Genomic DNA, 24,295 nt, shown 5'->3' on the forward strand with positions numbered 1-24,295 from the left:
TTTATTGAATTTGTGCAATGGCATTCATTTACTTTTTCATTTACAGACAGTCGAGCATTGTTTTTTAAGCCACGGTTTTGTCATATAGCTGATTTCTGCAATGGACACATCATTTCACAGCAGTGTCTTTCGTGGCCCTTTAAACTTGCGACCAGATATCGACCGCTAGTTAAACACAAGGAAAGGACAGAGGTATCATGTGCTTGCAATTTTTGGGTAATAATGTAGGTTACTTTGTACTTGATTTAGCTGTGACTGATATTCAGCCACAATACTGGGAATAGCTGCCATGGAGGAGATGAAGGCAACGAGTGCTAAATGTCTGGCGCATCCTGCGGCACCAAACCCTCTGATCGAATACCGCATCCTTCTCATGGAAGAGGATGAAGTAGGTCTTCATGTCAATAAAATGTAGTTTAATGCATCCCTGTTTGCCCCCCCCCCCAAAAAAAAAGGGATTCAAAAATAGCACAGAACAGATTGAGTGGTTTTCTTAAAGAGCTGTCATGGGGCTCAAAGCAGCATGGTAGATCTGAGAATGAAGTTGTGACAGATGGGATCGGTGGAGCCTGGAATAAGAGCCCAGTTCAATGAAGCAATCCCGGCACTATCTGAGCATCAGCCCAAATTACAACTGTGGTGAGTGAAAGAGGAAGCACCAATGTCAGTATTTACAGTATTCCTTTTGCAAAGGTGCACTTGAATTCACATGCACACAAAGGCACATGAGGTATGCCTATGGCATAGTACGACCCTCCTGCACCTGAGACCAGGTGCAGGAGGAAAATGAAGGAAAACGGTCAAAGAGAGCAGCAGAGCTTTAATATACCAACATGGCCACCATCATAGTAAGAAAGGAGCCAGTTGCCATGCCAACAAGGGACTGGCTGGATAATGTCATGTTTGTCCACAGAGGGCCTGAAAGTGATGATTGACTTTCAAGAGAAAATCAAACTTGGGAGAAAAATATCTCTAAGATGTTGAGAGAAAATTGTGCTGTGTCAATTTCCTCCCTCACCTCAACAATGTTTGACCAACTATGAGTAGCTCATAACTTTCAGGGAAGTATTGCTCCAAGGAGGAACTGTTATCAGTCAAAGATACATATTAATGATGGCAGGAATCTGGTCAGCATGTTCAACAGCATCTGTCCATGTGTAAATGAGTCTATTAAAGCTTTATATGAACATTTTACTACCTGATGGAAATCCATAAATCGTTAAGGGGATGTTCTCTTCAGTGCACGTGTGATATCCCATTTCCTACACAACAGAGTTAATTCACTGCACAGCAGCACCCGACGTCCCCAACGTTGCATTTACCATTATTGAAATATTTGTTTACGAGGTTCGGTGCCATTTAATTTTCTTGTGGTCGTCTCCTCCTCCTCCTGCGTCTCTTTAGCTCCTTCTGCTCACTCAAACTCAGGAGCCCTTCTGTTTGAATATACAGAGGACTTCTCTCTCACCTGTTCAGTTTGCCTAATTAGAGTCTGGTGAGATGAACGCCAGCAGCAGGGCTTTTTTTGGCAGTGGATAAAACCAAACCAGAAAGTGCATAATGCAGGATTGAGTTTATGTGATTTATTGCATCACCTTTTAAAGAGATAGCGAGACATTGCAGCCATGTTCTTTTTGCAATTGGTCTTTTCTGAAGGTTTTCATTCTAGATTTTTCTAAGATAAAGCAGAAATGCACAAGGCTAATCTAAGATCATTTAATGTGATATATATTTTTATTACCAGACCATTTTTTTATGTTGCTGTGAGTGATGATGAGACTGAACTCACATCTAGTTGAACTGCTCTGTGGGGCACATTTTATTTAGCATCGTGTAGCAACGAGGATGCACAAGATACAATCAGTTAAATCAAGCTGTGCATCGTTCCCCACCAAGAGGACTGCAGCCTCAGAAAAATAGGCTCATGAATTATGAACACATTTGTTACACAATTTCCATTAATTTTTCCAGAATTATCCAACTCACTCTCTCAAATGACTAAACTTCCAGGAGCTATGCAGATTCCGTGGTCTAATGGTGTTTACCCGACCCATTCAGCTAAATGAGGTTAGAGCGTCTTCTCAGTTGGAAGACATTAATTTTCCATTATGGGATGTCGTTGTAGTTACCTGCTGAGACCCACCCCCTGACACTAGACAGGAAATCGTCCTGTCAAAACTTCGCAGGAAGCCACATTTCTAAGAAAAGTTATCACAATATTTTCGAAACACAAATCTACAATTTGCCGCCGTGCCGTTAGTGCAGAGGAACAAGATGTGTGCTCCTCAGCACTGGCTAAAGGGAGGGAATTGTCAAAATGAAGTATTAAGCTTCAACATGCGCTCAAGGCAAGGAGCTATTTTTTACTCGTGTCCCAGTAGATTACAGCACCTCTGACCAGAGCTTCCACAGCACCAGGAGGTTCTTTAGTTGTCTTTACTTTATCTCACTGATATGGGTTTACTTTTGAAATAAAGATAACTATTTCTTGGTTTTGTTTCATGACATCTGAGTCACATTCTTACAAGTTCGTTTGTACTATTTTTTTCATTCCGGACATATTTCAAGGAGTTGAAGTGATTTATTTTTTTTATTTTATTTGGGGGGGGGGGGATTGTGTATACATTGAGAAGAGGCTTTATTATTACATTCAATCATACATAGTAAAATGTCATCCAATTATATATGATAAATGTTGTGAATGTTTGTTCTCTGCATTTGACCCATGTTTGAGGAGCAGTGCCTGGAAAGCAAGCTGCGGTTCAGCATCTTTCTGAGCAGCATGCCGATGGGTTGTTGGCAAAAACCCATCGACATGTAGATTTGTGGAACTGGGGATTGAAGCACCAACCCTCTGATAAATTGACAATGCTCTTCCCACTTAAGCCATGGTCCTCCCTATTAAATATCATAAGGACAGTTACTAGAACCTGTTCTATCAAAGAACACAGTGGTGTTTTTCTGTGCTAATAATCTACTGAAGGAAGACTTTCTTTCTTTTCATTCATGCTGCCTTCTATTCCTTCAAAACAAATGCTGAAAATACATCCAACATCACATTAAACACACACACACATAGAATCAGAAGTAGTTTATTGCCATTGTCAGTGAGGGTTCACAGACTAGGAATGTTTCTCGGTGAAGTCGTGCTACATCTAACAGCAATGACAAAATACAAAAAACATACAAGTACAGACACATCAGCAGCAGCAGGAGTGGATACACAGATGTGTACTAGCAGCAGTAAACTAGCGTAATCACGCAGTGCAAATGGAACAGTGCAAGTTGTCAGTTATGAAATGTTCAGGATTCCGGGACAGAATTATTAAGTGTTCATGAGTCTTACGGCCGAGGGAAATAAGCTGTTCTTGTGGCGGGAGGTTCTGGTCCGGATGGACCGTAGCCTCCTGCCTGAGGGGAGAGGGTCAAAGAGTCCGTGTCCAGGGTGAGAAGGGTCGGCTGTGATCCGACCTGCACGCCTCCGAGTCCTGGAGACATACAGGTCCTGGAGCGATGGCAGCTTGCAGCCGATCACCTTCTCCGCAGCACGTACAATGCGCTGCACTCTGTGTCTGTCCCTGGTGGTGGCACCAGCGTACCACACGGTGATGGAGCAGGGGAGGGCGGACTCCACGATGGAGGTGTAGGACTGCACCAACATCTGGGTTGGCGGCTTGAGTTTCCTCAGGTGCCTCATGAAGTACATCCTCTGCTGAGCCTTCTTGATGAGGGAGCTGATGGTTGGCTCTCACTTGAGGTCCTGGGTGATGGTGGTGCCCAGGAAGCGGAAAGAGTCCACGATGGAGATGGGGGGTAGGGGAGTCTGTGAGGGAGAGGGGGGACGGTCTGGGGCTGTGACTTTCCTGAGGTCAACGATCATCTCCACTGTTTTCTGGCTGTTCAACTCCAGGTTGTTGCTGCTACACCAGGATACCAGCCGGCCCACCTCCCTTCTATAGGCAGACTCATCACCGTCCGAGATGAGCCCGATGAGGGTGGTGTTGTCCGCAAACTTAATCAGTTTGACAGACTGATGGCTGGAGGTGCAGCAGTTGGTGTACAGGGAGAAGAGCCAGGGGGAAAGTGCACAGCCCTGGGGGGGATCCGGTGCTGCTAGTCAGGGTGTCCGAGACCGTAGACCGAAGCCGCACGTGCTGCCTCCGCTCCGTCAGGAAGTCGGTGACCCACCAGCAGAGGGAGTCGGGCACGTTGAGCTGGAGCAGCTTGTCCTGGAGCAGTCCCGGGAGGATGGTGTTGAAAGCTGAGCTGAAGTCCACAAACGGGATCCTGGCGTAGGTTCCTGGGGAGTCCAGATGCTGCAGGATGAAGTGGAGGGCCAGATTGACTGTATCGTCTACAGACCGGTTGGCTCGGTAGGCGAACTGCAGCGGGTCCAGGAGGGGGGCGGTGTATAGGGCATGTATTTTGTTGCCCACTCCCCATTTCAGTTTCCTAAATGAGTCCAGTCCACAAGTGGCAATCAGTGGTATTCATTCCATGAAATTGACCGTGGAAATAGGGTGGATGGGCCGGTCGTAGGATACATCTGCTGCACTGGCGGGTGAAGATTAGCAAGGGGGGAGGAAGGATGGGTGGATGAAGGACAGCACATCTCCATGGAGACTAATGATTACATTTGACCTCATACAGGGAAGGAAAAACTGAGGGCAGACATAGAATGCATTGGTTTTCCCATAATGAACTCAACATGATGCTTCCAAATCAGAAAGTCCAAACATTTGGCAAAAGGACAAATACAAAGCAATCTCAGGCCTGACATATGGAGATCCAATTTATTAGCAAAATCATAATTAATACATAACAGTTTCAATCTCACCTTTAACCAATCTCCACGATGCTCTCATTTATTTTTCCAGGAGTATCCCATGACATGAAGCATTTTTAATGAATAAAATGTTGGAGTCAAAGTGATTCACTTAATGTACAGTTTATTAGGAGATGTGGGGGAATTTATAATCCGAGAATTATGAATTCTTGAATTCTTTGACTCAATGTTCCCTTCTGTACAGATTAGAGTTAATAAACCAATATTCAGCAAAGTGATAGGATAAGCCCTTAATAAAAACTGAAATGATACTTTTTAGTAAGTATGGCCTGCATTTTTTCAAATCTTGAATTTCATTTTTGAATAGGGCAGTGCCTTTATTCTAAATCAACAAACCAGTGGTCCAAGAAAAAGAACTAAACTGAAGACCAGAAGGTTATACATATCTTTTGCATATTGTGGGGCATGGTGTTAATAATAACTTTACGAGACTAATGTGCGGGAGCACAGCGTGGTACTCACCATTGACGGTACTGCAATGAAACTTTAATGATGATGATGAATTTGTTGTGCAGTAATGATGATGAGGGCGGTGATGACGTTTACTGCACAGCTTTACTGATGGTGCGGCCGCCGGTACTGTATTTTATATGTTGCGATACTGCATATAGGGCCGGCTGTGGCTGTTCAAATCCCAGCCCTGACTGTCTGCATGTCGAAGAACCCCAAATTGCTCCCAGTGGGTCTGGCAGCACCTTGCATGGCAGCAGTCTCCCACTGGAGTGTGAATGTGTGTGTGTGTGAATGGGTGAATGTGGGGCCTCATGTAAAGCGCTTTGAGCACCACGAAGCGGTGGAAAAGCGCTATATAAGTGCAGTCCATTTACCATATGCGTTTAATTTTTTTGTTTTTAGTATTGTTTTGCTGTTTTTTAGGCTAGAAAATGCTTATTTTATCAATAAAATATTGGAAATAATTTAAATGTAAAAATTCATACATACTGCGATGTCGGAGAATCCATGATACAGTGAATCCACGGAAAGTGAAACATGATACAGCGAGAGATGACTGTATTCCTTAAAACATCACAGTGGCAGGACAAACTAGACGAAGAATACATGTGGAAAAAGCCCTTTCCCATGGAATGCACGGCCATCGTGAAAGGCCTTTGTCGTTCGGTTGTTGCTAAAATCCTTCCATGTCTGTGCTTTAAATTCTGGCCTTGTACTTTTCACATTGCTGTGGTAGCTGGTCACAGGCAATCACATTCATGTTGCAGTACAATTACAAGGGTTGAGGTACATAATATTGATGTCGTTCTGTGACTTTATTGCAGGGTAAGTCTGTGAGGCGTAGCTTCTGTGGTAATACTACAGTAATTGACTCATAACAGTAAAGACCTGAGCCACAGTAAAAGAGCTAAAATGCGACGGCCAGCATAGAAATGTTTCAGATGAGTATTTCTCCTTCCCTATCTGCAGTAGTGATACTGCCAAACACTGGCAAACGAATTATCTGTGACTGGTTTGAATTCACACTGTATCTAAGTTTCTAGGAGAGAACTGCCAGTCAGTAGACATTTCCCGAAAGCACGACTGCAGCTTTTTATTTATTCCTAACAGATCTTACAGTTAGTGTGCGTCTAGATCTGAATCACCTCGTCTTCAGCTGCTTATCTGAATCCGGGTCATGGGTTACGCTGGAGCCTATCCCAGCTGACGATGGTTGAACTTCCTGGATATTGTCTTTATAGACAATATAGAGTATTGGTACACTAATTTCCCATTTTCGTACATTTTCTTTTTGCAGATGTGTGCACAGTATTTTGAAATTTAATTATCTTTGTTTTGGGATAGTTCATGCTAAACTAAATACCCACATGACTGTTTTCACACTTCCTTGATACTTGCATTTATGTAAATCAGCAGTAGCTAAGTCCGCAGTGATTTGGCGCGCACGTGTGTGTGTGTATGCAAGTCTTGACTTGCAAATGTGCAAAAAAAAATACTAAAATAATAATTGAGCATTCAATGAAATATAATAAATCTCAAAGTTTACCAAAGGAATAGACAGGAATAAAACAAAAGGAAAAGGCCTTGAGCTGCTTCCTTTCTATTGTATCTTGTTTTTTCACATTTGTATGAATCTATTATGATCTATAAGCACCAGAGTGGATTTCTACATATTAGCATGAGGGCCATGAGTGTAGTATTCTGTTTTTCTTTTCTTACATCCAGGTTTTGCCTCCCCTTCCTCTACACCCCTTTTGGAGAGGGTGACCTGCAGCTGAGGCCACTTGGCTAATTTGGGTATGGAGCCTTAATAGCCCTAATTAGCCAGTGGTGTGCTGCCAGTGAGCCTGATGGATATAACTGTGTTGTAATATCTGCTCAGGATTAAATCCCTGTACCCGATGCTCCTGCAGAATTTTGATTCAACACATCTAATAGGAGTCATGCGTTTCATTCAATGTTAGGAATGTATGTATTACCTTGGCAAAGCTTAATTTTAAGCCATGATTAAAGAAAACATGAAGCTACTTCAGACTAGTTAGTTTTATTGCGCGGACTCAAACGATATTTGAGGGATATTCAGGTCAGGTGGTTCTGTATTGAAATAAGTAAAACAAGGGGCACCACAACAACAAACAACAAAAACTATTATCGAATTGAAATCAAATAGAAAGGAAAAGCTTCCTCTTGTGCAAATTCATCCTTGTCTTCTGCACGCTAGTAACGCTACAGTGGGCTGTTGCTAAACCATTGTAGCCCCAATGAGATCCTCAAGTATAGAACATGTTTCCTTTAGAACTGGGACAAGCTCATTATTAATAATTTCAAGCATTGAAATACATGGAAGCCTTCAACATCAATCTATAACTGCGAGATTATATACGTCTTCTGTGCCTCTGTCTATCCTGTTTTTTTTTCTCTCTCATAGAATAGAGATCCACCATGAATTATTGAAGCACTTTAAATCCTTCTACACTGTCTATATGACTTAAGCTGTGCAAAGGCACCATGCATTATAGATCAGCCAACTGAAAATAATGTTGTTTTTTTTTCAATTCAATCAGAACTTTCCAACATTTTCTTGCATACGTTTTTCACATATGGCTCTGGTTTTATTCCGAGGCCTCGGGGGAGGTGGGGGGGCCCGCACGTCTGAACTTTTTGACAATGGGACACTTACAGTGGCGATCACACTGTGAAATTAATTGTGGCCAGGGCTGGTAAAAGCCAGTGATTTGTGCTTGCGTCAAATGTTTCGGACATTGCGAATGCTCCAAGCCGTAGATGGCACATAAAAGCATTTATTGTTTGCATTTAATACATCATGACTTTTATATACTTGGATATTCCTCTCGCTCATATTGTTGCTCCCACTAATGTCACCGAACCTGTGTCCTCAGGGAAATTGTTTGAGCCATTTTTGTGCGATGACTATTTGGAATTCAGCAATTAAGGTGGTCGGTCTATAAGTGCAGTCTGAAGAGGCATGTGGAGTGCGGTGGCCATATGCTGGGGTCGTTTGAGGAGGATGCTAGTAAACATGCCATTCCGGCACCGCAGGGGGGGGTCTGACGAGGGGCCTGTGTCCATCTGATGAACGAGGCGTGGACAAAGTCAGATGAGCGCAGAAGGAGTTGGACAAAACAACAGTGACTCCAATGCTATTTTCTGTCTCCTCCGATTGTGTGTTGCAGCTGATCTCCTGAGATCTAGCACATCTGTTTGTGTAAGTGTGAGGGATGATGGGATTCTCACGGATTCATGTCTTCAAGGTTAGTCGAGACAAATGTAGAACTGTAGTCTGTAAACCAAAGTCATCTTCCAGCCCAAACCCAATAAAACAGTCATACTATTGTCTTATGGTTGATTTTTCAAACCATTTATCTGAAGTCTCAGTTCACTGTGTCTACAGATTTGCATCATTATTTTATTTATCAAGTGCTTGGCAGAGCGTTGCACTTTAAGCCACCCACACTCATCTGAATAGAATCCGTAGTTTGCAAACAAATAGTGGCTTGTGTTCATCGGAAGAAAGTGGCAGATGACGAGACAAGTGTAGCAGGACGCAGCTGGTTGATGGGGTGCTGGATGTATAGATGGGGAGCAATGAAAAGATGGAAAGTTAGAAGGGGATAGGAGTGCTTCAGACAAGATGTAAGCACATCTCTGCTAATGCTAAAATGATGACCCTGCTCCATCTGCCACTCAATCAAATCCAGCCAGTCGGAGCCGGACTCCAGTCTGCGCTGGTTTCGTGAGGCACTCCCATCTGTACTCCCTGCAGAATTGAGGATGTAATTAAATACTCAGATGTCAAGGATAATGAGAGACTCGCTTCCTTTGGCTTGGATTTTATGCCGTTTGACGCCACTATTTTATTGATAACTTGATCTTTTTAGAAAGATCAGTCTCTTCCTTGCCTTTCATGGTCACATCCAGTGATCATTAATTTATATTGTTTGAGCCAAGTCTAAATCAGGTTATCGTGTGTGACTGACTGGATCTAGTAGTTTCTCATTGGCCTTTGTTTGTTTTTCTAATTTCCTGATCTCTCAAAATTGATTTCTCCTTCTGATTCATATTTGTCACTTCTCTGCCACTGTGCTGCACACCTGCATCTAAATCTTACCACTGTCTGCGAAGAGATGAACTTTCTCCTCCCTACTGTACCGTTTCTTGTCTTCCGCTGTCATTCCCGTCTTCTGCCTGTCTGAGGTGAATGAGGCCGGGTTGGGGGTATTGGGGGAATGATTTGGTATGCAGCGAAAGCATCGTTCTGTTTCATTACAGGAGGACTCTGCCTTATCTCCTTAATGGATTATAAGCAAGGGAATAAAAGCAGAGGGGGGCAGAGTAACAATTATTTGACTCCTTGCGAAGGGCCGGCAGGAAACGGACTGCATGCCAGATGAGTGAAAAGCCGAGCCCGCTGTCTCTGAATCACAGAGGTTATTGAGAAAGAGAACGATAGGAACAGTGTTTACTCAAGTCATTTGAGCTTCTGTTTGTTTTTTATTTACTTGCTGCAGGTGATATAGACGTGACAGCTAGCCTGTTAGACTCAGGTTGTGTGTTAATTTGCCTTCTGAGACATTCGACATTCCTTTTTTTTCTTATTTTCCTCACAGAAACTCTGGCAGCAACTGAATATCTAAGTCATCCGGGCTGTCATTCCGGGCCCTCATTTATTGAGTCCATAGTGAATGCACAGACACCGAGAGACAATCGAGGTACAATTATGATCCATGGAAGCAGAAGTTTTATTATAGGATCTACTTTCTGCAGCATGCAGCTACAGTTGTGAAATTAGTATGCTAGCATGCACATAAATAAATAAATGAGTCGGTATTTATCATTGTTAATATATAGAGGTAAGATGCAGAGAGGACATAGGGTGAAGGCACCACCATTATTGGTGTGCCAGGAGCAGTTGGGAGGGTTAGTGCCTTGCTAAACGACACACCATCAGTGATCTGGAGGTAGACTGGCCCCTCTCCAGCCACCAGTCCACACTCCGTATCTTTTGTCTGGACTGGGACTTGAACCGGGGACCCTCCAGTTCTCAACCCACGTCCAAACAAACAACATCTTTAACCTGTTTTTAGGCCCGAGCGCCTATCCTCGGTGTAATTTTGTTTGTTTGCTTTTTGCTGACTGAAGGTTCTGTCATCCAGGTCATGGTAAATATCTGTGTTGCTCGACGTCCGCTGCACTTGTCGGACCATTTTGAGGATGTTTTGCCTCTCAAACAAGAGGCTTCTTCGGTTCTGCGTTGATGCTGAAGGATTATTCACATTGACCTGTTTTGGAAATGCTATGAGTTGTGTATCTGTGTCTGAAATACTATTGATCAAGCAAAGATAGTTGTGCTTGAAAAGCATTTAACGTCTCGGGGCTCTTAGTGCGATGCTATGTTGTGGATGTTCTGTGCTGCCTGGGGATGAATCCAATTGGCTTTATCCCTTCAGTGCACATGGGAATACAAGTCTGTTTAGGCCATAGTTATGACCATGTTTATTTTTCTTCATTTAAAGGTCTGTCTATCATTTATTTCAGAATACAGGAGCCTTCACATAAAGGCTAGAGGCAGAATTCTGTTGTAGTGTAAACAGTAAAGGCTGTTGTGTCATATTTTGGCTGTAAACATCTAAATCACTGCCCAGTGTGAGTTAATAAATAATAATGTTCATATTTAAATTATTGAAATCCACCCTTGGTGCTACAACAAGAATGTGAAACAGTTTTCTTGTTAGTGTGGAGTAATTCTGAAGTTGCTTTGTTACCCCGCTGCTATTGTTTGCCAGCAGCGGCCGGAGCTCATTGTGGACTTATATTTATTTTATATTAGCTGCTACGCAGTTTGCCAAGATGTGTTGTTCTTCCCACAGTTGGCTAAATAAATATTCTGGACTGTGGTATTCTGACATCTGCGTTGGAATAATCTTTGGCTTCAGATCTCACAGGCTACACAAAATATTTTATCCAGTGGCGTTATACCAGATTTGTCTCTGACCCCTCTCTGTGTGACGGCCCAGATGTTATTTGTATTTTGTTTATAAGATTTGAGCAGAAATCCAGTTTAAGCATTTTCTGCCAAACAGTTCTGCGTGTTCCATAAGTGCTCCAGAGAGGGAAAAAAAAGCATTTGTGAGAGCAATGGCCTTCGGGGGTTGCGCCAAATGAAAATGCTTTTTTTTCTAATCCCCCCCCCCCCCACCACACCTCACTCAAGAAGTGTTTTCTTTCTCTTTCTCTTTCTCTTTCTCTTTCTCTCGCTCTCTATCTCTTTCTCTTGTTTTTTTTACCTTTGAGTTGAACTCTGACATCCTAGTCTGCCCCAGGATGTCTGTCACAAACTGCAGTCCAACGTTGTGACAATGCTTTTTTTCTTCCCGTGCCGTTTATGACCTTCTTTTCTTCCTCTTTCCTTTCTTTTTTTCTGTTTTTCCCTTTCAAGGTCTGGCGCACCTGACGTTAAACGACCAAGGTATGGGTTCATTCCTTTTTAATTTTGTTGCTGGCTTTTTGAGAGGAATTGCCCCCCCCCCTTTAACCTCTTTGAAACAGCTGGTTTCCTCAAAATCTCCGCTTTTTACTTTCTCTGGGTGCCATGTTTCTTTATTTCTCCCCACATCCTCCTCATCTTTTAGAGTCTTTGTACCATCCTCCCCTGTTGCTTCCTCTCCTCCCATTTCTTTGGTTGTGACTCCTCCCCTCCTCCTTCCTACTTCCATGCCCTTGTTTTTCTGTGACCTCCACCAATGTGTGTGGGTGTGTGTGTCCCATGCACCCCTTGTCCTTGTCCTATGGCTCACGTCCTGGACCTTCACCTATGACCACCTTTCACGCCAACGACTTGACCAAGGGGCTAAAGGTAACGATTGTCTGCTATCCAACCTGCTTGGGCTTAAGCACAAACATGAAATGAAACAACAACAACAAGGGAAATTACATTGCTGATTATTTTGTAAATGTGTTTTCTGGTCAAAAATTCAACAATGACAACAAATGTCCAGTCTTAATTCACGTAACACTTCAAGGGGAAAGTGTTGTTGAATGTGCAGAGTCTCTCATCACCACTCTGCTGACATTCTCATTGTTTGGCATTCAGATTTTTACAGTGCTATGGTTAGATTTAAATGTCTTTAACTGTTTTGATATTGCTATGAACACTGAATGGTTGATGCTGTGATGTGCAACAGCATTACTGTCAGTCCTTCTCTGCCTGTCTTCATCTCTTGACCATATTCACACTCAACATATTTCTTCAAAGTGTTTGAATCATGAGACGCAGACCGTCGTGTTAAAATTGTATGTCTTTAAATTGCACGGCCCAAATGCATTTTAAATTACATACCAAAGCTGGTCTGACTGTCCCCTCATGGTTGTGCTTGCCCTATTCTCCAAAATAAAGTGAAATGCACAGCAGAGAAAGGAAGTGACTGAAAGCAGTCACCAATGATTGCTCTAACCTTTACAGGTCTGGAAAGAGCACCACCCTCTTCTGTCATCATTTGATGTGGTTCATACTAACAACTTCTTTCCCTTCATCTGTCACTCAGGTTTCAGCAGCAAATTCAGAAAGTCACTTTTTCTCATTTTAAGAGACCTTTTCCTGTCCACCATTTGTCACCTCAACCAATCTATGGTCTGAAAACTGATTTGTACATGTCCAATTTAAGCCTCTTGAAAAGTGGAGGAGCTATTGAGAGGAGAGTTTATTTCAGCATCAGAACTTCAGGCTAAATTCTCAGAAAAGTAATTGAGAACTGATTTAAATACACTATTGGCTGTCACTTCTAACCACTGTCGGCGTAATGGTGCTCAGAAGGCCTTCATTGGACATAGCTGAATTATGCAAAAAAGAAAAGCTATAAGTCTCTTTATATTCATTTCAGAAAAAGGTCAAAGATGGACAAAGTAAATGTGATTTCAGTAAAGCAATGATGTTGATGGAAGTATTTGTATGAGGGGTTAGCGAGATGAAAAAGACACCCGCCATTTTTCAAAATTACCGTAATAATAGGGTTTACGCCGCCTCTCACCCGGAGTCAGCTGGAGTAGACTCCAGCAACACCCGCGACCCACACGGCGAATAAAACGGCTGTAGATGGCATGATTGAGATCATTTCAGCGACAAGAAAATGTATGGATAATGGTTGTTGAAATAGGAGTTACTTTCTATGTTAGCAGTGTAACTAACATTCTCACAAAAATACACACATTACACAGGGACAGTACTTTAATTTTCTGCACAAGGAGGCAATGATGTAAATCCAAACTAAACCCATGTTGTATAGGTTGTCTTTTTCTTTCTTTCTTCTTGTTTGCAGGGAAGCAAATACAGCCATGGCAGCTATTGTCCAACACTCACCAATGAGTAATGCATATGTTTTCCAAGCTTGAACGATGCCTTATCTCATTTGATGATTAATCAAAAAAAGCAAGTTTTTAGCTTCCCCATATTCAAAGGACCTGCAACATTGGTGCTTCCATCCTAAAGATCACAAATACATAATTTATGTTATCAACAAACCTTTAGTGGATCATTTGTTGATTAGATTTATGCAAATAAAATAGTTTACAATAAACAAAATGTATTGTGAATAAATACTCTTTTGATCAAAAAATCATATCTACTCGGATGAAGTCCAAGTCATAGCAAACTGTAAAAATAAATACATGTTTTATACATCATATAAAAGCTTTTGCTCAAGCTCTCATCGGAAAATCCAGTTTTTTTTTCTCTATTACAGCTCAACAAAAAGATGGAATTGAATTCCCTATCCCCAGCAGAATTGTGCTTCCAAAGCAAATGAATCAAAGCCATAATCCCTTCATCTTCATGCAGACTATCCTCTATCTCTGTTTCATGTCCCCCAAACTGCTGCCAATTAACTCGCATCCCTTCCTTTAGGCCTTTCAATACAGATCTGACTATTTACTCCAGCCACTCCCTCACCTCACCATGAGCACACACCAGGATAATAGGGCACGCCTGAAGAACAAGAAATCCGACACCTGAGGAATCTTGCTTGTTAACTTTGACATGCAGCGAGGTCTAGACTTCAATGGCTGTACCTTTATTTCCAATAGTAAGAAAATAATTACAATTGTAGAAAAATGGATCAGACACACAGTTGAGAATTCTTTTTTTTTTTTGTGATTAAAATACTACCCGTTACCTCGTGTGCCATGCAGTTTAAAGGATTACACAATAAAATCATAAAGCACAAGGTAGTAAATTACTTTGCTCAAGGATGCCAGAGTCAAACCAAAGTAGCTGATTCTGCTACTTTCATCAAAGGTGCCTTGCCATCCGTCTTGTATAGATCACCCTGTAGTCAGGATTAATAGTGTTCGCGCCCAATAGACAGGCCAACAACATCTTAAAAGACAGAAATCAATATGCCCATTTGATAAAGATGGGAATGTGTGACTTGACAGCAAATTAGAGGATTATTACTGAAATGATGGGACACGTCTTCGTTTTCATAGTTCATAGTGTTATCAGTCAGGCTTTGGATAAAATGTACGTTTTGGTAAATCAGGTGCCCTAGCCATCACATAACCAGGCCAAGAAAATCAATATTGGTGTTTTTCTAAACCTGAGGCTGTCCTTCACAGCCACAGGAAGGACAAACCCCAGGCTTCAGTCACTGCTGATGTCTATCTGCCAGTCTGTAAGACGTCTGTGAGGCGTTTGGAAATTACCACACTGAATTTAACAGGGAAACGGTGATAACAAATATTATTACAAGACTAGGATATTAAAATGGGCTGCATTCTCTCTTCACCACTATGCTATAGGACACGGAATAAATATTCATTTTCCTCTTGAAGACATGATTCTCAGCTATAATTTCACTTTAGCAACAAACAATTCAATTAAGTGCGACTACAATGATGAACAAATGGAACAAGACAAGATGATGTTAAATGTATTGTGAACAAAAGTACGGTTTTGGCAATTAGACACCAGCGGGAAGAAAATCATCAAATGAAGCCGTCCAATGAATTGGGTTCCTCCAGTATAAATGAGACCTCCCCCAAGAATAGTAGGTTGATAAATTGAATCTAATAAAGCAAATTGAATAGGTGGAAGGAAACAAGACAAGTGAGGAGCAAAAGCATGAACTGATTTTGAGATGGGTAAGCATTGTGATGCACGGGAAATGGCATGATAATTTGCATACATGTTATAATGATGCATGGGTAATGCGTCATAAACAGAAGTGACAGTCTATAAATGATGCAGGCAAACTAGCCATCATGGAACACTAATCTCTGAGAGATGCAAGGGAATGGCCATTCCAATGCATGTGCGACTGAAGTCAGAGCAGGTGTAATGCTGAATGACTCTGCTGCAAAATTAGCCATGGAATGACAAAAATATCCTTGGATAAAGGATCAAAACTATTTATTTTTCCAACCAATGACGTGTTATTTTGAGATGATGCATTTCCTCCGGGGAAACGAACTGAATATGTGAATAACATGACTTGAGTCGCCTACAGCAACTAGAGATGATGGAACACCTATGAGGAAATAAAATGATTTATTGTTGAAATAATCTATTGTTTATTTAATTGTTTTTCTAACTAACCTAACTCGGCTTTTAAAACCTAAGTAATAGTGCTTTAAATAAATTAAACTGCATTCTCCTCTAATAGAAACACAATGTGCATGTTAATGGCAACATTTCCACCGCCTTGGCTTTAGAATTGCAGATGGTCTTGCCCATGGACCATTTGGTTTCTATTTGAATGTCCTCTCCTGCTGCCACCATCACCTCCTCTTTTAAGCTAGCATGAGGCATACTGGGAATCGAATTAAGGGGGCTATGGGAGATCTCTCTCTGCAGGTTTAATGTAGATCTCCTTGGAGATACCGGAAGGAAAATGAAGGGACTATCCAGCCTGATCTGTTTCTAACCTCAAATGTAATAGACTGGGTATCGGTCGAGATAGCCATCGCTGTCTGAGCTCAGTGGGGGCAGTTTATGGAGTCAATGTAACACTGCATTTGTTCTGAGTAATTTAAACCTGCTGAGATGTGCAGTGACACAGAGCTCACATTTGAAACCAGCAGGAAGTTCATTCGGCATACTTTTTACTTTTATGCATCAGCGATGTATCATTTCATTCATGCTATGATTATGTTTCCAAATTATCCGCACTGCATTCATTGCAGGCTTTATTTTTGAGTCTAAGTTCTCTAATCCATTCACACACAAAAAAAAAAATAGTTTTAAAGTGGATGATCATGTGTTAGCGGAAGCTAACCTGAGATATTCAATGGAAAATCTCTCCAGACATTTTTTGGAGCAGCGCAGATTTAACGTGCACTTGGTATAAACAATTTACACACATCAGACACAGTGGGAAATTGCTCATTAAACTGAATTTGGGTTGATAAGTTGGCAGATATTTAAAGAAAAAAATATGTCAAGTTGTCAAAGCAATGTTCAAAGTAAAAATAGACTTGTGACTGCATGTTAAAAAAAATATACTTAATCCTTCTGAAAATAAATGGTTTGTGGACTCAAAATAATACATTACACTGATTTTAGAAAAAATCAATTGGTTAAGTCAATTAACTAAATACCAGCAATTCCAGACACACTTCTTTGTGGCTTTACATGTTTACTTAAAAACATTTGCTTCATGGGACTAGTTTATTTTAACACTACATGTAGGCCCATATCAGTACAACACATATATCAAATTATTATGTCAGTCTCTTAGATGAGCTGCTTTCTATTCTGTTAAACCAGATTTATATTTGTATTTTTTAGCAGCAGTTTTCCTCTTTCATAAAGAAGTGATTTTATTTCAGCATTTTATTCTGGCTCCGCCACTACTTGAAGGTTCATGCCCCATTGTGGCTAAAGGGAGTAGTCTTTAGTGCGGTCAGAATTAAACATAACATGATTGCATGTCAGTAAAAGTGTATATCAATTGAAACGTCCAGTGACTTCCTGAATATTTGGTCAATGTATTAATATAGAGGGAACACGATAATATGATTAAGGGTTGCAATATAACATTATCAGATCTTCCACAGTATTTACAGTGTGGCTGGGAAATGAACATAAAATAACTGAAAACAGACATAATCATGATATACACATAATCATGTGTATATCATGAACTGTCTAAGTTATAGCATGTAATGTAAAGCCACAATAATGTCCAATTAATGGTTACGCCCTCGAACTAAAGGTGCATGCAAAGCGGCCAACTAGATTCCCAACAACCCTCGAGTCTGAAAATACAGGAAATATTATTTCACTACTGGATCTGATATCACACCAAATAGAAAAGTATCAGTTGGAGGGGGGTACTATCCATTTGTGTAATCACCATCCCCTGTGGTGATTACGTTGCTAAATAGTGCGGTGAATCCAGTTATTATACAGCAGTTCATCGCATACTTTGAAAAGGAAAAGTGTTATTATAATAGAGCAATTAAAATTTAAATAGCCCCTTTATGTAGCAAAATCAAGAAAATGCAATTCATTTTAATTTCTATAGCTCCAGATCTTAACAAAAACTATCCCAAGGCACGTTCCAGGAAGAGCAGGAAAAGAGGTTTTATAAAACCAAACTTGTCCCACATGTGCAAATAGTTTGGTGATGGAGGAAAGGGAAAACTTCCCTGTAATAGCCAGAAACCTTGAGCAGAAGCTGAGACATACTGGGTATCCATCTGCCTTGAACAGGAGCACACAAAACATAACGCATTTACAATCTATCCAGTGGTTAATATTATGCGGGCAAAGCTCATGATGAAGCTAGTGATCTGAGAGCAAGTATACGAGAAGTACAAATGCTAAAGCCAACAGTTGGTAACAGTTGGACAGTCACAGGTCCAGATTCTGTACCACCATTGACAAAAGGACCTGCACACTGAAACGGATTGAGGGAGAAGCGAACTATTCACCAGGGTTGCCCCCATGCCTCCATACCCAGTAAACAAATATAACTTTCATTAGTACAGTGTTGCAAACACTATATATGTTCTGTACTGTTTAAAAAAATAAAGTATACCGGTGGTACAGAATTATCCCCCAAGAATAATTTTGCCCAGTTATACACATTATCCTTGTTTTATTTCCCAAAGGATAATGAGTTAAAATGTTTCTGTCACCTTTTCTCATCTGGACATGGCTTACTGGCTTGAAGCCTGCGAGGCAGCTGCAGAGACATTAGGCCAGGATGACAGAACTCCTGGCACAGGCAGCAATTTCTCCTGACACAGCAGCAGGCTAAAACGGATGGAGCTCTACCGCAGCATGAATCTGCTCCACTTTCTCCTCACGGCTGGATAGAGATGAGTGGATCTGTAGGTGTTGGTCTGTAGATCTATTGTAGATCTATTTCTTATTTCCATCTCTTAATTTCTTCAAAAAAGTATTCAAAACCATTCGACAACCTCGCCAGGAGAAACTGGCCACACACATCATACCAACAGTGAAGTCTCACTTTGCTGTGGAACGGTCACACGCGAGAACATGTCTCTCTTCATAGGCGTTCGCGTTCCACTTAGACTGCATTAAATTTGACTTTTTAGTTTCACCTTTTCAGCCATCTTCAACAATGCTGAGGTCTCTGGATAAACTCCTGCACCTTAGAGGGAGTTTTCACAACAGTGGTTTCATCACTAGAAAAGCATGCAGAGAGCGCAGACTTCCGCTGAGCAGCTCATCCCCCCAGTTATATTTACACTGTCCACATGGTGATCCGGATCTTCACCAAAGGTTTCTACATTGTTCATGGTATCTTTATACACCAACCATGAAAAGTCAATTGGAGTTTGTGTATTATTAACTGATTTTTTAAATCCGTAAATTGAGTTTTCAATGTTATTATTTTATATTTTTTACTGACTCCAATCTGGATCTGATCCGGATAAAATTCCTTGGTTAGATAGAGATCCCCGCCCTGCATGACTGTGTAGAATTCCACAAATATTGGTCAATAATTAACCGAGCTATTGAGGAACACATTTTGAAGCTCCATTGACTACCATGTTATCAAACATTTCAAAGGGATCCAGGATCTCTTCTGGATCATCAACATAATCATAATAATAATAACCGTCGGTTCCTGGTAACATTCCCATTTCCTGATAATTTCATCAGGATCCATCCAAAACCTTTTGAGTTATCCTGCCGAGATTCATTGGTCTGAACCATGTTGCACTATCTTTTATAGTGTTTTTTTTTTTTTCACATCTGCATTCCTTGTTTAGAAGGTAGCTTAATTGAATTTGTCCCTTGGGGCATTAATCTTGTGGTTGTGTGGTATGGCTGAGGTTGGAAATTGGATCAAAGTAAGGTTTGTGCATGTTGTAATTAAGGTCGAAGGGGGGGGGGGGGGGCAAGGAAAGGAGAGGGAGAAAATGTAATCGGGGAAGAGGGATGGGTGAGCACATACAATGGAGGACGGACTTATGGAGAAGTAGTCTTGCTTCTATTCCCACTTGCATTGAGATTAAGACATGAAATGGAAGCGTGTCGGGGTGTCAAGTCTGCCGTGAATATCAATCTGGTTGCAGAAACAAGAAGCGCTTGTCTCGCTCTGTTTAGAATATGCATTTCTAGAATAAGTAACTTAAAAAAACAACAATGCAACTACCCTGCATACAGAGTGGAGAAACATATTTTAAAATGTCATTTTATGAAGGAAAATTTGGATTTGAAACTTCAAGAGCAGGACAATGTCAGAAGAATCAAATATTGGAAAGCGTGGGATGCAGAGCTCATAATGTGTACAAACCAAATCAGTTCAGAGCTTACCTTGATTGTTTATTTATTTCTCACATCAACAATGAAAAAGAAGGGTTACCAGGCATTGAATGAACAGAAATGGATGAGAGGGAAAACTAAAAGTCTCAGGGTCTTCCCTGTGGAAAACGTGAGTGCAGAGAGGGAGGACTGCACAATATCATCATAGGGCGGTCTGACCGAAGGTATTGTCAAATTATAAAGGCATTCAGATGTGAGAGAAATAAAACTACTCTCTTCCTTTCCACCCACCCTCTGCTTGCTCCTATGTGTCTGTTTTGTGCCTTTTTATTTATTTTTTGGTTCGTCCTTATCCCTCACTTTCTGTCTGTCTCCCTCTGGCTGTTGTTGTCCGTGTCCCCCCAGAGAGACAAAATCAGACAGCAAGGGGAAACTGATGGAGACAGGGATATGGGGGATGGATGAAGAGACAGCAAAGGAGAGGGAACAGAGATATGAAACCACCGGGAGACGAGAGTAACATGAGTAGGATGATAATGACCATTGAGTCCTTGTTTTACGCTGCTGTTTCTACACAATTGTGGTGTCAGAGGGACAAATCCGCAGAGTAGGGCATGTACCATGACGCGTAATCTAGTTCCACAGTTAGACATGGCATCTATCGGTGTCTCAGTTCAGCAAAACTGATGCTGCTGTGAAACCCTTGAGCGACCATGATCTCCTATTAATCTCCACAGGGAACATCAAAGGCATTGCACAGTCTTAGAATTAATCATCTCCTTATATGACACATGCACACTCATAGAGGTTGTCTTTGTTCATATCTTATTCTTACCGTCTTAGCATTGTTCAACTGCACAAAGCCAATGAACACTCTGTGAAAAAGGCATTTCAGGTAACGAGTTTAAAGAAGCTTTGGAAGAAAAAAAAAAGTCCAGTATCACATCCCCACTAATGTTCTCTAAGAATTTAAATGTGGACTGCAGCAAAATTAATAGCTGAATAAGTATATTTTAGGCTGCATATTTAATAGCCTTTTCTGTAAGTAAAAAAAAAAAAAAAGCCAAGGCTGAATGAAATGTAATGAACAGAAATAATCCCTTTAACACGTGGTCCTCAGGAAGATGATATTTCTGCATTTAGTAAATAAAACAGAATTGTAGGGAGAAGCTAATCTCTTTGGTGCGAGAGGAAAACGGACTAATGAAACATGTTGACACGCGTATTAGAGGCTTGCTATAATTGAATAAAGGGATTTGGTAGAGCGTTAAGATATGTGTGGCTTTAAAATGGTAGAGAGCTGAGGCGAGGCCTGCTGAGTCAAGCCAGTGTCCTGTAACATTTCGTCAAGTTGTCTTTGAAGAAACGGCGCTTCAGTTCTGCCTCTGTGTCCACATTTTATGATTATATTCTCTTTCGCTGGAATTATATAGTAGAATAAAATATATATTTATTGTTCATCAGGGTGCACATTTGTCTCTGGCTCATAAACGTTGCATACACAGTTCGTAAAATACACAGAAGAAGTGATTTTACACACATACTGCAGCTTGAATCTCAGCAGGTACTTTGATGAGTTAAGAATATGGATGACACTCATAATGTAACATTGTGTAACAGCTAACAGACAGCACATTAACACACATTAAACTAATGGAAAAATATATAATAAAATACATGGAAACGGCTGGCAAAATGGGACCTGTACATTTTTTTGTGTGCTTGATTATGCACATATCGTTATACTAGTTTCACAGTAATTGGTCACAGGGTGTACCAAACCAAGGAATCTGCTAGCCGAACCAAACCTGCCATCTGAAATGCTTTTGAATGAGTGCACGCACAATCACACCTCTGTGGGCAATTGCATTAATTCACAAGCAGAATTTGGGCCTTAGTTTGAAGTCCCTGCCATGGGAAACTTTACACTTTTCTCTCTAAAACTGCACCCCAACATTGTTCTTGATGTACCAACAATGAAATGCAATGACGCCTAATCATGTTACACTCCTCCTTTGTAGAGTGTCTCGGTCGTATATGGCTAATTAGCAGGTGTTCACACTCTTACCTTCCATAATCCCCCACTGTCTTTTTAATCGTGAGATGTGTGAAAGGAAGGAAAGTTCATCTAAACAACATCATTAGTAAATGTCAAAGTTCTGTATGTGGGGAATTATGCTGTTATTTTGCCACAATGGGGTAAAACATATTATCCACATTACATTTTAATGCAGCTGTGTGAATATGTTTTATCTTTATAGACGGGGTGGACCAGTTTAAAAAAATGACTTGACAATGAATTAATAATCTCACAAATATCCAATGAATGGTTTGGTGTGTCTTTTGATCAGTCATCATAAACTCTAATATAACAAATGGAATCATATAAAACCATGAGTGCTCCATGTCATTAAAAAAATATGTGTTATTTAGAGCTGCAGAAATATAAAAAAATAAAGAAACATCTGAATATTTAATATGGCAACGGCTTCATCCCGATGCCCATGCAGTCAGAAACTCCCGGACACTGAAGTCTCTCTAAGGTTGGAAGGAGATTGCTCTGCATGTTGCAGGCCATTCCGTTTCCCAACTGATGCTACACACTTTCTTTATTCTCTATTCAAATGATTTAGAAATGATTCACAGAGACCTTGTCTTCCAAATGACTTTGTTGGGACTGATCAAAGCTGCCGATCTTATCTCCAAATGGACTTAATTGGGCAGATGATTTGTGAGGTGAAAGTTTTTAACTTATTACTGAGGCTTGGCGAACCAGAATCATTTCCCTTGTTAAGAACAGAAACTGGCGCCAACGGCTCTCTGCTTTTTTTCTGAGCTCGATCGGCATGAAGGTGAGCTGCAATCCAGGCAGCAGCATCCCCGATCCACGTTACTGAGTATCCACAGGTTTTAATTTAAAACAAATAATTAGCAATTAATTAGCCGGTTTCATTACAGTCTTACATTCCACTGCTTTCATCATGTAGGCAATCTTTTTTATTTTGTGTTACTGAATGAACCAACCACGCAGGAAAGACAAGTTGTTGCAGTGTCTCCTGAATTAAAGGGAATTAAGCTGGACAAGATTCTCCACCTCCACGTTGTCTCTTGCTAATGCTGAGAATTCACAGGGCAGCGGGTTGTTTTCGTGCTTGCTGGAGCACAAAGGAGGAGGCAATGAGGCAATTCGAATAACATTAGAGTCCGTTGTTTGGAATGGCAATTCACGTAGCAGGTAGACGGGATGAGGAGGGGAGCAAGGGAGGAATGGGGGATGCTTTTGTCTAAGAGCGTAACAAAGATGCTGCTGGTCCAAATCTCAGCAGGGGATGTACAGCTGCTCAGGTGCCTCCTAGGTGATCTATTTATTGTACTTGTGCGGAGCCTACTTAATTTCATTGCATCACTGTGTGAAATGACAAAGTGCTATTCTATTCTTCTATTAAAATAATTCAAGTCACATGAACAGATCATGGCGACGACAAATAAATGTAGCCTCTAACTGGGGATGGAGAAATTGCCCTATGACAGTTTTTTTGAATGTATTATTTAGTTTAGAAGTTATTTACAAAAAACACATTGCAGTAATGGCGGATTATTCCGGTTCTAGATCCATAGCTTTTGAAGATGCAACAAATCAGTTTGTCCACTACTTGATCCAGAAAAAATAATTAAAATGACTGATTTTTGGTGAGTGAATTGAATGCATATTTTACAAGACATGATTATATATATATTTTTAAAGCCAGTGTGAGAATCAGATAAGCGCCAACATTCGTTAGTCATCGAGTACACAAACACGATGACCCTCCCAATTAAGTGGTAGATTAATCAATTTATCCCAATGTTAAGTGAACAATTTAATCAAGCAGCAGGGCTTGGGAAATTCACCACACATCATTAACTTGGATAGCGGTTTGGAGCATTAGTTCAACACACTTTTACCAGAACAGGAACAATAATCATGAAGGAATAGGCCTTGATGTGCAGTTTGCGGTGCTCCCTGACCCCTGACAAAGAAACTGAACACAGACATGCTTTGCTGAGTATTGTTATTTTATTTTATTTTTTTACCGTTTCACATCAACCAACCATTGTCAAGTGAGCTCTTTTAAAGTCGGTTGGCACTAACTGGTCTCAAATTAGGAGGGAAAACGTGGCCCATATCCAACTACGCAACTGATAAGTGTATTTATGCACGAAATACTGATAGGGAAAAACATAACCATTCAAAATGTGAGTCA

The 24,295-nt window shown here is 40.9% G+C and overlaps 1 protein-coding gene across 1 annotated transcript in view; it reads left to right on the top strand.

Moving 5' to 3' along the window:
• LOC137914122 (neurexin-2-like) overlaps positions 1-24,295 on the top strand; it is a gene marked incomplete at its 3' end in the record, with an annotated part of 146,204 nt that overhangs the window by 53,134 nt on the left and 68,775 nt on the right. Inside the window, exon 3 of the mRNA XM_068757739.1 lies at positions 11,757-11,786. Coding sequence (XP_068613840.1) covers positions 11,757-11,786 — 30 coding nt within the window. The remainder of the gene's footprint in view (positions 1-11,756; positions 11,787-24,295) is intronic.

Source organism: Brachionichthys hirsutus, unplaced genomic scaffold (assembly GCF_040956055.1).
Source record: "Brachionichthys hirsutus isolate HB-005 unplaced genomic scaffold, CSIRO-AGI_Bhir_v1 contig_742, whole genome shotgun sequence".
Lineage (NCBI taxonomy): Eukaryota > Metazoa > Chordata > Actinopteri > Lophiiformes > Brachionichthyidae > Brachionichthys > Brachionichthys hirsutus.